This window comes from Leptidea sinapis, chromosome 13, assembly GCF_905404315.1.
Source record: "Leptidea sinapis chromosome 13, ilLepSina1.1, whole genome shotgun sequence".
NCBI classification, from domain to species: Eukaryota; Metazoa; Arthropoda; class Insecta; order Lepidoptera; family Pieridae; genus Leptidea; species Leptidea sinapis.
Genome location: NC_066277.1, coordinates 2,282,169 through 2,301,302, shown reverse-complemented (window position 1 = coordinate 2,301,302; position 19,134 = coordinate 2,282,169). Strand labels below are relative to the sequence as shown.

The following is a 19,134-nucleotide window of genomic DNA, read 5'->3' as shown; positions in this document are numbered from 1 at the left end:
AGAGAACTTAGGTAGAGGAGGTAGAGTATTATTCTCAGATTAAACCAGAATATCACTATATGGTGAGGATCGACGTCGGCGAGTACTGCGAAGGCAAGGGGAACATTTCGCAGAAGTTTGCTTTGAAGAAATAACCCCTTATGATGGAGGCTCAATTATGTTTTGGGCAGCGATTAATGTATTAGACCGTACGGAGTTAATCTTCATAGAAAACGGCACTTTGAAGGCACACACACATCAGAAGTCCTTATTCCTTACGTATAACCCGCATTAACGGTTCTTGTAGAAAATTTTATTTTTATGTACGATAACGCTCCCGCTGATCGCCGTTCTGGCGATATCAAAGCGTATATTCAAGAGGTACGGATTCCTCGTTTGGATTGGCCAGCTCGAAGTTCCGACCTAAATCCCACAGAGCACATTTGGGATGTTGTTAAGAGAAGAGTACGGTCGGTGCAGCCCGCTCCGCAAAAGATAGCATGCCAGGACGAATCCAAGTTGTCATTTTAGCAAGATTTTAACAAGAGTGTGGCGCCCACTCGATATTAAACTTTTTATTTTTATGTTAAGTAAAACTTAAGTTCTTAGCCTGCTTTATATTTAATGATCAGATACGCAACTAGCTGTTTAGACTCAGGGATCATTGTTCATGAATTCCATCGAAATGTAATGCGAAATTAACAGAAACTACTCTTTGCCTATTTATTTAAAGGATTATGATGATACAAGCTACTTGTGATTGTGGCCGTGTCTTCAGAAACACCCGATTTTTTGTAATTGGTACCCAAGAGAAAATTTTCTGAGAAAGTCTTGTATGCGTAATATATAATGCGGAAGAGTATTGTATAGTCCTTTAGGAGTGTTTTAGATTATATAGCGCACCTACATGAAATAAAGAGTACAATACTCTATTTTAGAGTACCATACTTATTACATACATGAATGATGAATGAAACATTATCTGTGACGCGGGCAGAAAAGTTGAATGAAAATTCACTACAAAATTGATTCATTGCTTAAGTGTTCTTCGTTTGGTTTTTAGCTTGTACATTAAATACTTCGATAGACAACTTTATATAATATTATATATAATTGGCTAATAGCAATTTATATATAAGTTTGTATATCAATAAAAAACACGTGATTATGTAGCAACCATATTTTAAATTAAAATAAAATTACAAAATTGAAAATTTGTAATATGAAATTTTTAATGCATTTTTAATTTGTTTGTAGGTAATAGTTTTATTATAAAGCTGAAGTTTTTGTTTGTTTGTAAAACACGCTCTGAATCCTCCAAATTAGGCTACAACTTTCCAAACCGAAAGAAGAAAAAAAGAGTTTCGGAATTGCTTTACCCGCGTACGCTGCCCTAATCGTTAACGATTCGTAAAATACAATAATATACGACAAATATTGCAACCCCACTACATTAGCACAAATAAAACCCCGGGGTCAAACTATCCAAAATAAAATTAAGCGTAGTTTGATACCATGACAGACAAAATGAACACTAAAGCCGTATAAAGTAATGTACTAATTTCATTTCTCCTACTGTCCTGCAAATGGACACACATTAATAATCGCATTAGCATTTCGCAACAGTGAAACGTTTAATATTTTCCTTGTAGTAGTTTATACTTACACAATGCATTCTGCTTTGAATTTAACTTTATTAGATTCAAATTATTTACAATTCAGATTTATACTACTTTTGATTTGTACTTTAGAGATTATATCTTTCATATTAGAAAATTTATTGAATTAGGCGTTATTTTTTGATCCAAATGTTTTGAGTTTTTCTTTATTAATTGTAATTGTTAATTCCGCCAATATTTGTCTTTTAAACAATTCGACACGTGTTTCGCCTCTACACGAGGCATTCCCAAGACATCTTGACTCAGGACTCAGTCTGAAGTCTTGTGCCAGATTTTGGCGAGTATTGATATAAGACAAATATTTTTTTTGGATCCCTTCTTAACAGGCCTGAAATAATCTCTTTCTATAATAATGGCCGCTGGCTGATGGGAGCTCACTGGTATAGTACCGGCGAGCTTGACCTCGCTGAGCAGTGGGTTCAAGTAAACCACTGACATTAAATCCTGCCGCAGTCTGCAGATCGCTTGCGACACTGCTCGGGCTCGATCGCACTGCAGCAGGATACCACCGGATATGACATCATGGACAGGACACCACGGACCAACTGGTCCCAACCAGACCCCCCCGGAAGTTGCAGGCAGCGATGATATTAATGAAAGGGGCCATCGCCCCTTACCATTACCCCGAGGACCGTGAGGGCCTACGCGGATGACCCAGGAGGATTCAATTCAGTCTCGTGCCAGAGTTTGGCGAGCTTACATCTCCTGTGGATGCCTCGTGTAGAGGCGAAACACGTGTCGCATTCATTGATGACCAATATAAGCGGAATTTACAAGATAACTCAAAAAGTTTGGATAACTACGAATATTGCAAGATGGACTTGTGTACTTTTGTAAATTTAAAACTGGATTTATAAAGAACTTATTAAAAATATCTATCATGTATTCAAAAGAGAATTTTTCAGGGCTCTTATGAAGGAATACAAAAAAATCTCAAGATAATATATCGAAATTTCTTGACACTCGATGATGGTTTGCATTTATATTCAGATCACTATTAATTTAGTTCTTACCACCTTTCAAAAGGGATTTTTACCAATGTAGATTACGGTAATAAAACAAATTGAACTGCTTATAGTCAGTAAAGCAGTTGATCACAACAAGACATTGGCCGGACTCTTCATTATACCAACTGGATTAAACACCGCCCTATCTTGCTAAACGTATCAGTATCATTTATATCGCATATCTTTATCTTATGCTATCGCTACATTTCAATTTTTTGTTACTGAACTCATATAGTATTTCACTATAAGGTTTGTTTTTATAAAGAGTGGCAGGACAAGCAAGTCGTTCATCCGATTGCAAATGCAGTACGCCCTTGTCCGTTACAATGCACTGCCACTAACCCAAAAACCTGAGCGGCGCAATTGCACTGGTCAATTTGAGACTTAAGATGTTAAGTCACACTAGCCATGTAATTCACTATCTTAGTCCCTTTAAATCGAAACTTTAATCTAAATTAATTTCAGGGTTATTTCGGATATAAAGCTTGAGCTACTGATGATTATTTATACAAGTTTCTTTGTCTCTCTTTTTACCAATTTAGCAGCTTGAAAATATTTTTGTTACATTTCATACAAAGCAAAGAAACCTTCAAACAGTTTAAAAAAAACAAATAGGTGTTTTACCATTTGTGCCTTTCTTCTTGCAACTCTGGAATTGCATTCTCATCACAATTCACCACATCGATTTATTTTTATTGAACACATCGCATGTGCCCTTTCCAAATACACTTAAGATTACCGCACGACATATTCTTATGCGGCTACATACCTGTCTGCATAGCTTTTCTTTACTGCCAAACGTATTGTAGTCATAAAGCATGACAGCCACATGAAATTCGCTATGTAGTCTTTTCGTAGGTTTTTTTTATGTAAAAGGAGGGCAAACGAGCATACGGGTCACCTGGTGTTAAGTGATTACCGCCGCCCACATTCTCTTGCACCACCACAGGAATCACAGGAGCGTTGACGGCCTTTAAGGAATGTGTGCGCGCTTTTTTGAAACAACCCATGTCGTTTCGTCCCGGAAACACCGTACAAGGAAGTTCATTTCAGCTTTGTAGTACGTGCAAGAAAGCTCCTTGAAAACTGCACTGTGGAGGATCGCCACACATTCAGATGGTGGGGATGATATCCTAAACTTGTGGCGTGTCATGCGAAGGTGGAATTCGGCGGCAGGAATCAAGTGAAACAGCTCTTCGGAACACTCTCGGTGATAAATGCGGTACTAACGGTAATGCGGTAATGCTCTACGCAAAGCCAAGTCATCCAGCCGTTCACTGAGTCCCCGACAATTCAAGCTGATCTGCGTTGCATGCGGTTAAATGGATAGAGCTGATACTGGGGTGCGCCAGACCAGAGATGACAGCACTACTCCATGTGTGGCCGGACCTGCGCTGTGAGCTGTTTTTTCTGTCATTAACGCTTTCAATCTATGAGTGTAGCATATTATAATATATTTACATATATACAGATAAATTAATCTAAATTTCCAATTTTGTGGCGCCCACTCAGTTCCTATGCTGGCAGGTTTACGGTACTCATGTATTCATAGCATTCAATAAACAATGCCGATAGTAATTACGAGTACATTGCTATATCAAAATGTATGACACCGCGTTCGGCTGCGCGAGCAACAATCATGAATAACATTACAAGTGCCGAGGAGTTCCCAGTTAATCGAAATTTGTATGATGTATGCCGTGAGAGATGTGGATAATAAAGATATTTGTGAACAGTCTATACTATGCTTGGTACAGCTTTGTAACTGAGCTGGTGTATCATATGAAGTTTCCTGAGGACATTGCGATAATAGTGAAGCAGTGAGAATCCCAGCTGTACATTTAGTAGCGAAAAGGATGAAACACCATGCCACAAACTAAGCGAGTGTAATGCGCTCCACACGAAAAACAGCCAGGATTTTTGGAGGATATGAACTCCCGACAAAGTTTATAAGAGAATTCTCTACTAAGGTTATTTTCGGCTTCATAGAGGCGGTTGCTCAAATAGACTTACTATATAGAAGTACTATACATTGTATGGATAAGAGAGGAAAAAAATAGGTACAAGAGAAAGATAGATAGATAAATTTTGGCAGTGTTAGAGAAAACTCGTGTCCTTTAGCCCGCAGAAACCCTTTTCCCAAAAATAAAATATAGTGTAGCAAAAGGATCCAAAAAAAGGACAGCTTTTCCGAAGTGTAATAATGTTAAAATAATAAAAGTTCACAAGAACACATATTCAGAGACATTGCATAAGAAAAAACCTTGATCCATCAAGGTAATTAAGCACCAGCAGAGAAATGTCAAAAAGTAATCGAAAGCATTAGATTACTTTGTACAACTTAAGTAAGAACGAACAAAAATAATAGATTGTTGATTGACAGTTGATTCATCTACAATGAACAGAACCCAACGCATATCTACTGTTGTCCAAAATAGAACAAGGTTTATTAAAGCAATGAAATTTAAACAGTGTTTGTAAAGCTGCACAAAAATTTCGCAAGCTTATACAATCTGTGTAAATTTTAGGCTTTGGAATCACCGCTTTTAGCAATATTGTTGTCAATATCTTAAGAAAAAAAGATCGTTCATTTGAAACGTAGCAAGGCACAAATATATAGTCTCAGATGATTTGGTTTGGAAGTGGGAACCAGCCTCAATTCGAATAAAAAAGCGATTTTAATACCAATCACGAGCCTGATTCCGTTTTATATTCGGATATTGTGAAGTTGGTGATTGATCTTTTACTTATGCTAACAAAACAAAGAACAGTTGAAAAACTATTTACATCAAAAGGATTTACTAAAATCATTTTGTAAGCTAATTTATTCCGACTCCCGGCATTAAAAGCTCCAGACTAATATGTAGTAAATTTGTTTATTTTTTGTGTGTAATTGTGTATAATATTGAGCAAACTCGATTTGTTTTAAGTCGTTCGAAATGATGCCTATACGCTATTTTTGAACGTATTTTGTCTTTTTAAGACCTTCTCCGACCTAGAATAGGCTGTGTTCCGTCATTCGCATCAATATTAAATAAGTGCGCACCTTTGAATAATTCGCGATTCATATGGCGCCGAGAGGTGCAGAGGAAAATAACTTCTATATAACCCAACAACTGCTATACGAGTAGGGCGTTTGCAATATGCTGCCGCATGTCGCGATAAGGGTCAGTTTCGAACGAATATTTCCCGAAGGCTCCCATTACCATATTGAATTTCAGAGGCGGCTGTGCCTTTTGTGGAAAAGCAAAATAAAACTTTGCGCAGTTGTCGTCGATTTTGCATTGTTTTGAATTCAATTAACAACGAAAGGGTTTCACAAACAGGTTTTATTATCACTATACACAGTGAAAATGATACAAACAATACGTCAAATAAACGCATTAACGACATTTTATACACAAACGATGAATAAAACACGCGATATATTTGGTTAATGGTTTTGGCTTTAACTTTTCAGTTAAATTTTTGATTATCTCGAGTCGTGTATAGAGTTTTATAAACGGTTTCGACGACATGGTTCCTTTTACTATACGCAGCAAGAAAATTATAAAATTTGTGTTATATCATTGATTATTATGCAAAACAGTACGAAATCGCGTAGCACTGTTATTATAGATAAATACTCACTGTCCTCTCCGGCGCATGGCATCCCCGGCGCCGCGGGTACGTTGGGGAACACTGAAACAATACACAATATTATATAATAGACTAGGGCTGCTACCACTACTACTAATCAAAAATTTTATCAGATTCTTTTGTAGTTGTTAACACGGGATTTTATTATTGATGCACCCTTATTCAAAGTCATTATACATATTATCTAAACGAGTGATTACCTAACTGATATGAGTATTGCTGTTTCGAAAAACTACCACCCGTTGGAAAAAGTATGCCTCAGACCTGAAAAGCACGGGCGCAACAAACTCAGCGGGCTTCTTTTTTTTTTAAATATTATGGTTACAATGTAAAATCGTATTATTCAATAGCCTGAAGTTGGTCACAACATTTCCAATCTGAGGTATCATTATGAACCTTTAATGTAATGTAATTAAATGTTTTACGTATGTAACGCGTAAAACATTTGTTTTGAACATTTTCTGGGATCGTCTTGTAAATGTAACAAATTTTTATAATTTTTTTTAATGAATTACTATAATTGTTATTGATATCTTTATGGATTGTTGAATTTCTCAAGATCTTGTAATAAATTGATAAATTTTGATAAAATGAAAAACTTAGATGTCGAACAACCGTGCGGTTCAAGAGGAGCATTCTTGAACAATGTCTCTAATTAATAAAATGGGGCATCTCTTGTCATTCATCTGGTGTTGCATAAGAGCTGTTGGATCTGTGATTGATAAACCGTTCTTTTTCACCTTTGTATTTGTTGTTCACTTTAAGAAAAAACATATAAAAATATTAATTCAGTATACCACTGGTAGGCAGCCCTACGCTTTTAACTTCTGCATAATGAGATACGAAACGACTTTGCTTTTTGTAATATTAGACTTTTGATAACAAATTTCACTTGTTATCATTTGAATTCTAAATTTATACGTTACATTAAAAAGATTATTTGTAAGTCAAACGAAACGACTAATTAATAAGTAGTGGACGAGATGAATAGTAGTTGTGGATAAAAAATTCCGGCTAGATAATGAATAACTCTAGCCGACGATATCACGCACAAAATTTTGGTACCCAGAAAAGGTAACTGAAAATAAAGCGCCTATGCCTATATGTAGAGAACAGTTCATCGACGCACAACGTATAACTAAACAACAACAGTAAAGTGGGAGAAATTAATCGTTCACAATAAATTACCCAAAAACCCAAAAAATATGGTTATCACTTGCATTTCGAATAGGTTAGGTCTTTGCCAGAGATAAACTAGGAAACGTTTAAATAACTTACTATAACGTTATATTTTTTTTTGGAACATAAAGGAGGCACCAATTCAAACGCTTCTCAACACTACGTTGCGACGCCGAAGCCCGTCGTGTTGCTTCCCGGTATTCACGTTTCCAAATCGATACGACATGAGCTACCTAATAAAAGCACGCACTATCCACATCAAAGATTCACTGGTGTTCTTTTTAGATCAGGTTATAATAAAAGTGATAGCCCTTGAGGTCATATCTTGTAAGTCGAATTCGTTGAATCGTAGCAACTCAACCAATTTCTAGCACAAACAATTTTTTTTTATTTCTAAAACGAAATACTAAGAAATGCCTTTATTAAATAACGCCAGCATTTTTGTCATAAAATACTTATAGTATGCCATATACCATGGATGTACTTAATCTGTCTTACTAATAAACGCAGTGTAAAATTACTTGTGAAAGTGGCATAGGTAAGAACATAAAGATATAAACTTAGAATAACTTTAATTCGCGTTTATAAGTAACACAGAGGATAAATATAGATAAAGACCAAAGTTTGCTATATAACACACATTATTAAAGTATAATGACGTGAGTATAATAAAGTTTAAAGTAGTTACACACCACTTTTACTTTTGACTTACATCGCAAAGATATATAAGGCCAGCTAGCAGACAGTGGCCTAATTGCTAGAGGTTTGTTTGTTTAATCGCGCGTATCACTAAAACTATCCGTTGGGTTTGAAAAGGCTATAAGGTCTTTACTTTAATATTACGTTAGAAGTCTCAGATAGCCAGAAATAATACTGTAAGTTTGTTTTATTATGAAAATAACGGACAAGACGAGCTGGACGTTCAGTTCTGGTAATAGATACGCCCTGTCCATGATGGGATTCTTGAAAAACCCAAAACTCCGGAGCGGGACTATAATTGAGCTCGTCACCTTGTGACATAAGATATTAAGTCTAATATGCTCAGTAATTTCACTAGCTACAGCGCCCTTCAGACCGAAACACGATAATGTTTACGCATTACTGCTTCACGGTAGAAATAGGCGCCGTTGTGGTACCCATAATCTATCCGGCATCCTGTGCAAAGGAGCCTCCCATTGGTATATAAAGCAAACCGGAAGAAAAACCGCTACCTAGCTTCATTTTCACAAGCGCTGACTAATAGTTCAACATAGTTAGTATTTATAACTATTATAGACGAAAATATTGGCCATATTTCATCACAAAAGTTTCTGAGGTACAAGTGAACACCTCACAAAGTAACTCGTAGCGATACCGCTGTACGAGTAATATCGAGCGCCAATTATTTGCATCGACGGTCTTGATCCCAAAGGCCTCTTTTAATTAATATATAATCTTGCCTCCCAATTAATCTTCCCCAAAGCGTAAGATTCTGACGTAGTTTAAATCAATTTATGCATTAATTTTCCACAACTTCGATCACAGCAAATATTAAACGAAAAAAGTTGAGCGTGGAGGTTCTTGTGCGATTTTACAGTACTTCTAGAAAATTCGCTACGCTAATGTTTCTCAAGAACCTCATAAGTCCTTGGACCTTCAGCAACGACAAACTTTTATAAAAATGGGCTGTGGAATCTCATAGAATCTCTAGTCTCTTTATGGGGGACAGCACAAATATTTCATTCGTGCCGTTTTTATGACTTTTTCATTTTGAAGGCCAAGCGAACGAAAATTGTTAGTCTTAAATGAGTTTTAAGCATTTAGAGACCCCGCAGACTTTCGATCGGACGATAGTTTGGTTGAGTGCGGCTATTAAGTGCGCACACTGGCCCAACTAAACAGTTGGGTCTGTGATGAGTGCGCACACTAGACAACTATCGGCCGACAGTTTTAGGGACAATTCGCTATTAGTTTTAGAGACTCCGCAAACTGCAGACTTACGATCGGCCGATAGTTTGGTCGAGTTCGGCCGTTAAGTGCGCACACTGGCCCGACTAAACAGTTGGGTCTTGCGCACACTAGACAACTATCGGCCGACAGTTTTAGGGACAATTCGCTATTAGTTTTAAATCAGCTATTGATGAGTCTGGCCGACAAAGCAATCGGTGGTGTGCGCGCCTAGAAGAGCGCTGTACTGATTTAACAGTCGGTCGATAGTTTGCTGACGGTTCAGTTTGAGGGCAATCGTGTAGCCCATCAAACTTTTTTGTCGGCCGATATCGAATCGTTATAATGTGCGCACTCTCATACATCTTCATACTGATTAAGAAACCAACCAAACTATCGGCCGATCTAAAGTCTGCAGTGTGCGGGGTCTCTTAAATCGGCTTTAGATGAGTCTGACCGAGTAAACAATCGGTGGTGTGCGCGCCTAGAAGAGCGCTGTACTGATTCAACAGTCGGCCGATAGTTTGCTGACGGTTCAGTTTGAAGGCAATCGTGTAGCCCATCAAACTTTTTTTTCGGCCAATACCGAATCGTTATAATATGCGCACTCTCATACATCTTCATACTGATTAAGAAACCAACCAAACTATCGGCCGATCAAAAGTCTGCAGTTTGCGGGGTCTCTTAATACGTTTGAATGGGCACAACAATGCAGCTTATTAGCCAATAGGCAAGTTTCACATCGAGATTGCGTAATACCATCCAAAATCTACACACAATACGTAATTGAGCTCAGATCAAACGCTACTTTATCCATCACGGCGTCTAATGATGCGGACAACATCGGTTTACATTTCCATACGCTGATGCGGTCAACCGTGCACGTTAACGGTCATTATTTCACGAACGCTTAGGATCTACATCATAGGCTAGGAGGCGGCTTTAAATATATGTGAGTCGATCAAGATTTTGTAATGGCGTATGTAAACCAATTGTCAGCTATTTTAATCAATTTCTCAATAATGGATGAGCCACAAATAAAAAACCATTAAAATAATACAACTTGCATGAGATATTATAAAGTATATAATAAAAACAGTTTAACTCAACCGCGCCGCGGGTTGTTAGCGCAAGCAAGCAGTGCTTTTAAAAAAATGTGTACACAACGAAGGTGATATTTTGTATACTTAAATGTTTTATGAATAAATTTTTCATATAAAGTTAGAATGTAAAAAAATCATTGATAATTGATATGCATAGTAAAATAATAATTGCAATATGAACTAAATAAAAAAAATCACTTATATGAATCTGTATTAATATCACATAATTTATATATTATTTAATAACAGTAAAACAGTCAACCACAACTTAAAATCGCACTTTCAAAGAATTCCGTAGAATTTTTTGAAAGTTAGCTTTTTAATCATACTTTTTTTATGGAAATAATTAAGCAAATAATGTTGAATAAAATGAAGAAATAATTATAAAATAACTAGATAAATAACTATATTATCATACTAATAAAAATAACAATGTTATGTTAAAATCATAGTTACATAATATATAATTAATAACAGTCGATAGCTAACCGAATTACTAGTTTCACTGAAATGTGTAAAATGTTCTGACTTCAGTATAATTTCTTCAAAGCCAAGTTGCATCAAGTATTAAAACAATTGTGATAAATGGCTTGGAGCCGCCTCTTAGTCTACGATTGTAATAATCCGAAGCGCGAGCGTCTGCTTTGAATATTAACAGCGCTAGGATTTACTGCTTCAATAATAACATATTATGTAAATAAGAACTGAACGAGAATATTTCAATGCATATATTTATTTTCTATGCTATGCTAGAAGCACCTCCGAATATGTAGTTTTTGACATATATATAGCGTATAGTGCTTAAAATGAACAGTTAAATTTTTTTGTGAACGATATACGGCTGTTTTCAAAAAAGTATCTCTAGTTGCGTATATATGCTATCACTGTTTAATGATAAGATCTTATCTATTCATAGTTGTCATGTTGTATAGTTATGTCGATGGGTTATTGAAATGTAAGTAAGCGTAAAAGGAGAGATTTGTCTACCTCTAATAAGTTAAACTAAGGATAGATAAGTTTTTGAAAACGGCCGTAAGACAATCCCGTATTAGCAGAATATATAACGATCGTAAGTATCTTTATATTATTTTATTTCGCATAGATTAATAACAAACATCGTTGATGTTACATTTAGGTGTAATACATCATTGAGTTTGACGAATTTGAACTATTGTGTATATACTTGGTCCGGTGTAAAAATCTATTACCTCGGACTACAATAGTAATTTACGCAGTTTTTTAATACAATCACAAGCCCGTTCGTGAAAATAAAGGCAATAAATTCCAAACAACCTCCATACCTCTAAGGCGTATTGTTTAGTTCACTTCTTCTAAGTGACGCTTGCCCTTATTTACGAAGCGAACGCGCCTGAGAGTGACGCGACTATCTCTGCTTCTGTTATTCTTCGTGATTATTTCAGCGAACAACAGATGACTGTTGGCTGCGACTTTCTATAAATCTTTCGTTGAAGAATTATCTGACCTTACGAATCCATTATCAACTTGTCTTACGGTCGTTTTCAATAACGTATCTCTAGGTACGGATAAATTGCTGTCACCGTTTAATGACAAGATCTTATCTATCCATAGTTATGTGTAATATAGTTTAACGGCCATTTTCAATAACGTATCTCTAGGTACGGATAAATTGCTGTCACCGTTTAATGACAAGATCTTATCTATCCAAAGTTATGTGTAATATAGTTTAACGGCCGTTTTCAATAACGTATCTCTAGGTACGGATAAATTGCTGTCACCGTTTAATGACAAGATCTTATCTATCCATAGTTATGTGTAATATAGTTTAACGGCCGTTTTCAATAACGTATCTCTAGGTACGGATTACTTGCTGTCACCGTTTAATGACAAGATCTTATCTATCCATAGTTATGTCCAGTATAGGTAAGGTGTTAGACGATACGTTATTGAAATGTAAGTAAGCGTAAAAGGATAGATTTGTCTACCTCTAGTAAGTTAAACTAAAGATAGATAGGTTATTGAAAACGGCCGTTAATAGTTCTGTACTTTTAAACTGGAGGAGATACACGAGTAAACCCATGAAGTAGTATTGTTATATAGAGATAATAGACAATTTTATAAAATAAATATGCGTGAAACTGCTAAGAAAAGATTGGGGTACATCCCCCGTAGACCTAGACTGAACAGACTAATCTAAAACAAGGAAAACAGAGTTATGAAAAAGGTTTGATGCTAGTGAAATACACTAGGGGAAGTATGACAGGACCGTTGCAAATGGAGGAATTGACGTGAATAAGTGTGTGTAATCAAGAAATATAGAATCACAAGCAAAATAATATATCTGTTTCTATTGTAACACATGAATGTATCAATGGACTAATATTTTTTCGACTAAATATTTCATTATGTAGTTTCATTTGTTGTATCTTGTATAAGTTGTCACAACAGTTCGCAATTATCTTGCCTGAATTGATGTCACTTTTACGAGATTGTTTAATCACCTATAACAACGATGGTTTCATCGTTCAAAAAAAAACTTAATTACCATATCTTTGTGCGGCCGTAGTAAGCTCACCTCTTTATTTTTTGAAGAAGTCTTCCCAATCAACATTAAGGAATCTTTAACGTCAAATAATCTTAGTAATCATTCGTCTTCAGTGAAACATATTTAGTGTATGAACACAATATAGATTGTTTGTTCCGTAGCCGGCCCCGGGAGGCATTGGGGGAGCGCCGGGAACACACAAATGATCGATGACAAACATACAACACAAACAACACTCTTACATATTGTTTCATAAATCAGTTTTATAAGTTATCTCCTATTCGTAATGAATTCATTTCTTTAGTAAATGAGAAACTATGTCATCTATGTTCACGGAGAAACTAATGTAATTCACGATAACGTCGTAATTATTTTATTAGGTTTTTATTGCAAAGTAGAATTCAGTTTTATGAAAAAGTCGTCTTAAAGATTTTTCCAAATATTTTGATACTGTTCTCAGTTTGACCAATTTGAAAATGATTTACCAGCTATAAAGCTGTCTGCCTTTTCTCCTTTGACATCACTGTGACGAAGATTTCACAATATATGCAGCCACTCTGTCGACTCCTTAGCTTCATTTCTTTTGCAATCCTCATTAGTTTTCCTAACCCTGTCTATTTTAAAGTATTTTACTATAGTATTTTACAACCATAAATATTGTTTTGATTTTGTATTCTTGCGGGTCAAGCTTTTTCCTATATTTTAGAATTAAGTTAACTAATTTTTATGGTCTATGGGTAGATTTCTAATGATGATGAGTTAAGTTTGGCCAGGAAAATATGGCTGCACAATGGCAAATGGAAATTCGTTATCACTGCCCCCGAAGAGATCATAGAGAAGAAGATATAAGAGATGTGTTCTCACCAAACTTCAATCTAAGCCCAATACTGCAATCCCTATGGGAAAGAAAAACGTAAACAAAAAGAAATAGAAAGCTGCCGTTGAGACAATTGAAACAGTGCAGGCAACTAAGGAAGACCAGTAGCCAAGTAAAGCCGTAAGACCAGGATTTCAGAAATTCAATCTGGAGGTAAAATGACACAAGACGAAGGATTGTAAATGATCAAAGAACCCGAGACGCTCAACATAAACATCCGGCGCCACCTTAATTGCACATCGGTGATTTGTAAATTTCCTTTCGAGAACACACTCACAAAGGGTGACTCCAAATTGCGTTTTTAATTAATTACCATTTTTATTGTTTCCTATCGCGATTGGCTCGTTCCTTTATAGACTCTTGGCATGTCATAACACTTTGGGGGAGGTTCAAAGTGATCATTATCGTAGCGGATCGTTAGAAAATTACCAGGAATAAATTGAAATGTCTTAAAAGTAACAATCTTCGATCTGTCGTTAAATTCCATAAGATCCCCCAATAAGGATCATTAAATAAAATTTTATGTTACAGTATTTCGGTTGTTCAATGCGCAACCGCGTTAGTAGTCGCACAGACGACACTGCCGTTACGCCGTTTGTCAATTAAATTTATATATTTAACTAGCTGACCCCGCAAACGTTGTATTGCCGATATTAAAATAGCGATATAAAAGTAACTGTTGATCTGATGATTCTGATTTGAAGTTGTATGTATTTCAATTTCAATCAAACAAATATATAAAAAAATGTCAAAAAAATTAAAAAAAAAATTGGCATGGACCACCCTTAACATTTGGGGGGATGAAAAATAGATGTTCTCCGATTCTCAGACCTACCCAATATGCACTTAAAATTTTATGAGAATCGGTCAAGCCGTTTCGAAGGAGTTTAACTACAAAACACCGCGACATGAGAATTTTAAGTATTAGACTAGCGGACTCGACAGACGTTGTCCTGTACACACGTGTTAAATTTAAAAATCGGTCCAGACGTTACGAGGAGATCACTAACATACGCAGGAGAATTATATATGGACTGCATTGAGAATCTATACCAATCTCAAATTCACTGGAACACTCTAAAAAACGTCAGCCGTTTAGGAGGAGTTCACTGTCAACACACGACAGAAGAATTATACATATATAAAGATTATAAATACTATTATTTACATATTTATTTTTCTTATATTCATTTATTAATTATTATACTCGTGTAGCTCGTATGATGCATGGCAAAAAACTATAGAAACGTGAAACGGGGGGAGGGGGAACTAAGACACAGAACATCAGCGTTGCAACACATGATGGGTGGCTCCTTTTTAAAACAAATAACAAAAATAAATATTTTTCTTTGAAACGAAAAAAAATATTTTGTTATATGTAAGTTCAACCTAATGGAGAGATGGATACTCCATATAGTGCAAAAAATGCATAACACATCAAATTCAAGCGGAGTGCGGATAACTCCTTGTGTTTATACTTGGGTGCCGTCTACACGAGCACAACGTCTTTAAGTGAATACAGATAGTTTGCTGGCATTTAAAATTTCTTAAACGCGCTATCTTCTATACAATCGACTAATCTAGATAAATGGATCAACAGTTGAACCAGTTACGAAAAAAACAATTAAGTATTTTACAATTTGAATTACGTTACCATTTTCATTTTGAGAGTTGCAATAGTAATATATTGTTGCTCATTGAAATACAAGAGAAATAAAATGATAATCTATATATATAAAAGGGATTTCCACGTATATAGTCACTCATCACGATATCTCTCCATTAGAGCTAAAGACTTGAAATTTGGTAGGAATATTCTTTACACCGAGTAGAGGTCAGCGAATTACGAAATTCCATTTTTTTTTACTATGAACAGAACAACGTCTGTTGGGTCAGCTAGTAAATTATAAATAAAATCATTGCCATACTCTGAGCAAGATATCTATGCTTTAATGTCGCCAAAGATATTGAATGTAACTCCTTTAAAAAAACACAATTGCAAGTTTTTTGAATTAACAAATAAAACGTTGTATTTATGATAACATTTACGTATAACTGAACATAAAACACAAAGAAGATAACCACATTAAACCCAGCCGACATATCCCGCTGTTTCCGAGCGAATGAACCGCCTGGCTTTTGTTCAACGCCCCCCGCTTCGTGGACATTAAACAAAATACCAACATAAATTAATGCACGCTGAGATATTACGATCTACGAATTATATATTTTAATTGAACAAAAAGACTTACTACTGTAGATTCATAATACGGCTGTGACAATTTTTTATCATAAATTTTTCCACGTTATATTTGCACGTCTATAAATAGTTGTATCATGCACAACAGAAAAAAAATATAATAAGATAGTGACATATTAATGTTATATCTTTAGTGACTTTAAGATCAAATAGTTTTGAGATAATTTTAAGGCCAACGTTCTCACAGTGTTATCATTCTCAAAGCAATGACCATAAAGTACAAGATCTATTTAATTTTAAAGTATTTGGATTCGTTAATACCTCGATCAGACAGCAGCAGAAAATAAGTACCTTTTTACACATAAAATTAAGGTGACATTTTAACCCGTCACATGGTTTAGATTTTCATAACTGCTTAAAATGTATTTTTTTATGACAATATGGGACGAGATGCCCTGCCCACTGCCTGTAACTTTGGTTCTCCTATGGATCTCCTCATCGCTGATTCGATGAATCTAGCAGGGAAACTCTGAGCATAGCCCTCTCCATTGCCCTCTGAGCGACCATGAGCTATTTTACGAGTGTAAAATTGTGAAATTGAGACATTTCAACTTTATATCTCACAGCGCAGTACGAGACTATCGGGTATGAATAGACTGTGGTATAACCCATCTGTATTGGCGCGTGCGTAGGAAAAATGATTTTTGCGTTGCGTTACACCAAGAACTTTAGGAGAGGCGATTAGATCGTTGATCACTGATAAAGCCTCAATTTACTTATTATATTAAGCAAATATTATGCATATAATATTGCGATTTACGTGCGAACTGTGTTGCTCGGTATCAATTTTGTTATAAGTGACACTGAAAGTTTTTAGAACTGGCCCGTTAAAAACATTGCTGATGAAAACTTTTAATGAATTTCAATTTTAGAACTCTTAGGTAACCTAATGTTGTATGTTTCATTCATTTGTCATTTGTTTTTGTGAATTGGCGGCAAATCTAAAGCTCTTGTTACACGTGAAAATGAACCTAACGCGAGAAAATTTTCGGTCAATGATTTATTATGACTTTCGTTGTGGGCTTACTTAACAACAAAGCTATGATAGGCTGCGTATTAGATTAGTATTTCTTAATGAAGCCCCATCTCGTGCCACTATTTACAATTGGTTTAACGAGTTTAAGTGTGGCGTAGCAATCTCAATAATGATCCGCGTCAGGGACGTCCTTTAACAGTGACTACTGAAGATAACATCAGTGCTGTGCGACGCATGATAGAGGAAGATAAGAGAGTGACCTATCAGCAGATACGGGCAAGCCTAGGCATTGGCATGAGTCAAGTTCAAAAAATATTACACGAACATTTAGGCGTCATTAAGCTTTGTACCAGATGGATTCCCCATACTAAAGTATTCTTATTTATTTATAGTCGGTTAAAACCGACGACCAGAAACACTTTCGCATCGACTAGTGTCGTCAAATGTTAGATAAGTTCAACGGCGGTGACTCAAATGCTGTATTTGACATCGTCACAGGTGATGAAAGCTGGAAATATTGCTACGAACCCTAAACCAAAACAATCAGCTCAGTGGATGTTTCCTTTCGAGGATAGGCCAACTAAGGTAAAGAAAGGAATAAAGATGATTGCCTCATTCTATGGTCGGAAAGGTCATTTCGCGGCAGTTGTGCTAGATGTAAAGACAGTTACTGCAGACTGGTATGCCAATTGCTGTTTGCCTGTTGTCTATAAAAAAATTCGACAGCAGCGCCCTTGAAGCAGGATCCTCCTTCACCACGACAATGCTACAGCGCACTCCGCTAAACGGACTGTTGAATATTTGACCATGGTAGGTGTCGATATATGAGTCATCCGCCATACAGTCATGACCTGGCGCCCTGCGACTTTTATTTATTCCCAAGAACTAAAGATAAAATTCGAAATATTCGCTTTACTAGCCCTGAAGATGCGGTGAAAGCGTACGAAAATGCCATAGAAGAGACCCCTAAGGAAGAATGGGCCCGCTGCTTTTCTCAGTGGTTCCATTGAATGCGACAATTTGTAGAGAGGAACGGAGATTACTTCGAAAAACAATAAAAGTATTGGCAACTTTGTACATTAAGTCGTTTATCATTTTCTAAACATTTTCAGTGTTACCTAGGTATTAGCGGCGCAAGAGACAACTGCGCTCGCCTCAGGTAACAATGAGTCTATTGTCTATGGTATTTCTCTATGTATTTTTCTTTCTACAGGAAATCGTCTGCACTATAATTTGCCATAACCGTAATAGTACAAGAAAAGAGAATAGAGAATTGCGGCAATTAATAAGTTTAATTGTTAAATCATTTCTTCTTTGCACGGGGTGGCCTTAATGGAAAAATCCAATATTTTTCCGTTAATTATATCGAAGGAGGCGATGGCTGGCCCATGATTCATGCTAGTGAACGGGCACTAGTTGTGGTGGCAGGATGATCCTGTTACGAGAAACTCAGCTTCATGATTTTAAAATTAAATATATTATATTTTTTGCGAAGTGGCGGAAAATGTAAAAAGAAAAGAAAAATTGACATTCATAAGTGTCATTTCTTTGACCTACATGAATAAAGTGATTTTGATTTTATTCTTATAGTGATAAGATAAGATAAAAATTCTTGCAAAGTTACTGACTGAGTATAATCAGTAACTTCTGAAAATAATCCTGTAATATTGTCCTAACTTACAAAACATTGAGGAACATAATACATTCTACCGTGTAGTAATTTAATACGAATATAAATTGGGAACTAGCTTATCGAAGATTATAATGTAACACTGAAGGGATAAAACCGGGATATCTCATAGGGATAGCGAAACTATTTGAACTTTCCCGTCCCAATTAAGATATCTACATTAAGGTTTATCTAGCTGTCAGGTTGTTGAAGTTGTTGAGGTTTATCAACCCAGGAGTTGGTTTTGGTACAGATCGCTGATGTAATTATAATGTACTGACACAATCATTAGTAGTAAGCCAAACAATTTTTTTAT

General features: G+C 35.9%; 1 protein-coding gene across 11 annotated transcripts in view; it reads right to left on the bottom strand.

The window, feature by feature from the left end:
• LOC126967697 (atypical protein kinase C) overlaps positions 1 to 19,134 on the bottom strand; it is a 215,798-nt gene that overhangs the window by 21,390 nt on the left and 175,274 nt on the right. For all 11 annotated transcript variants that reach the window (XM_050812293.1, XM_050812290.1, XM_050812291.1 and 8 more), the window contains one exon: positions 6,296 to 6,346. In XM_050812293.1, coding sequence (XP_050668250.1) covers positions 6,296 to 6,346 — 51 coding nt within the window. The remainder of the gene's footprint in view (positions 1 to 6,295; positions 6,347 to 19,134) is intronic.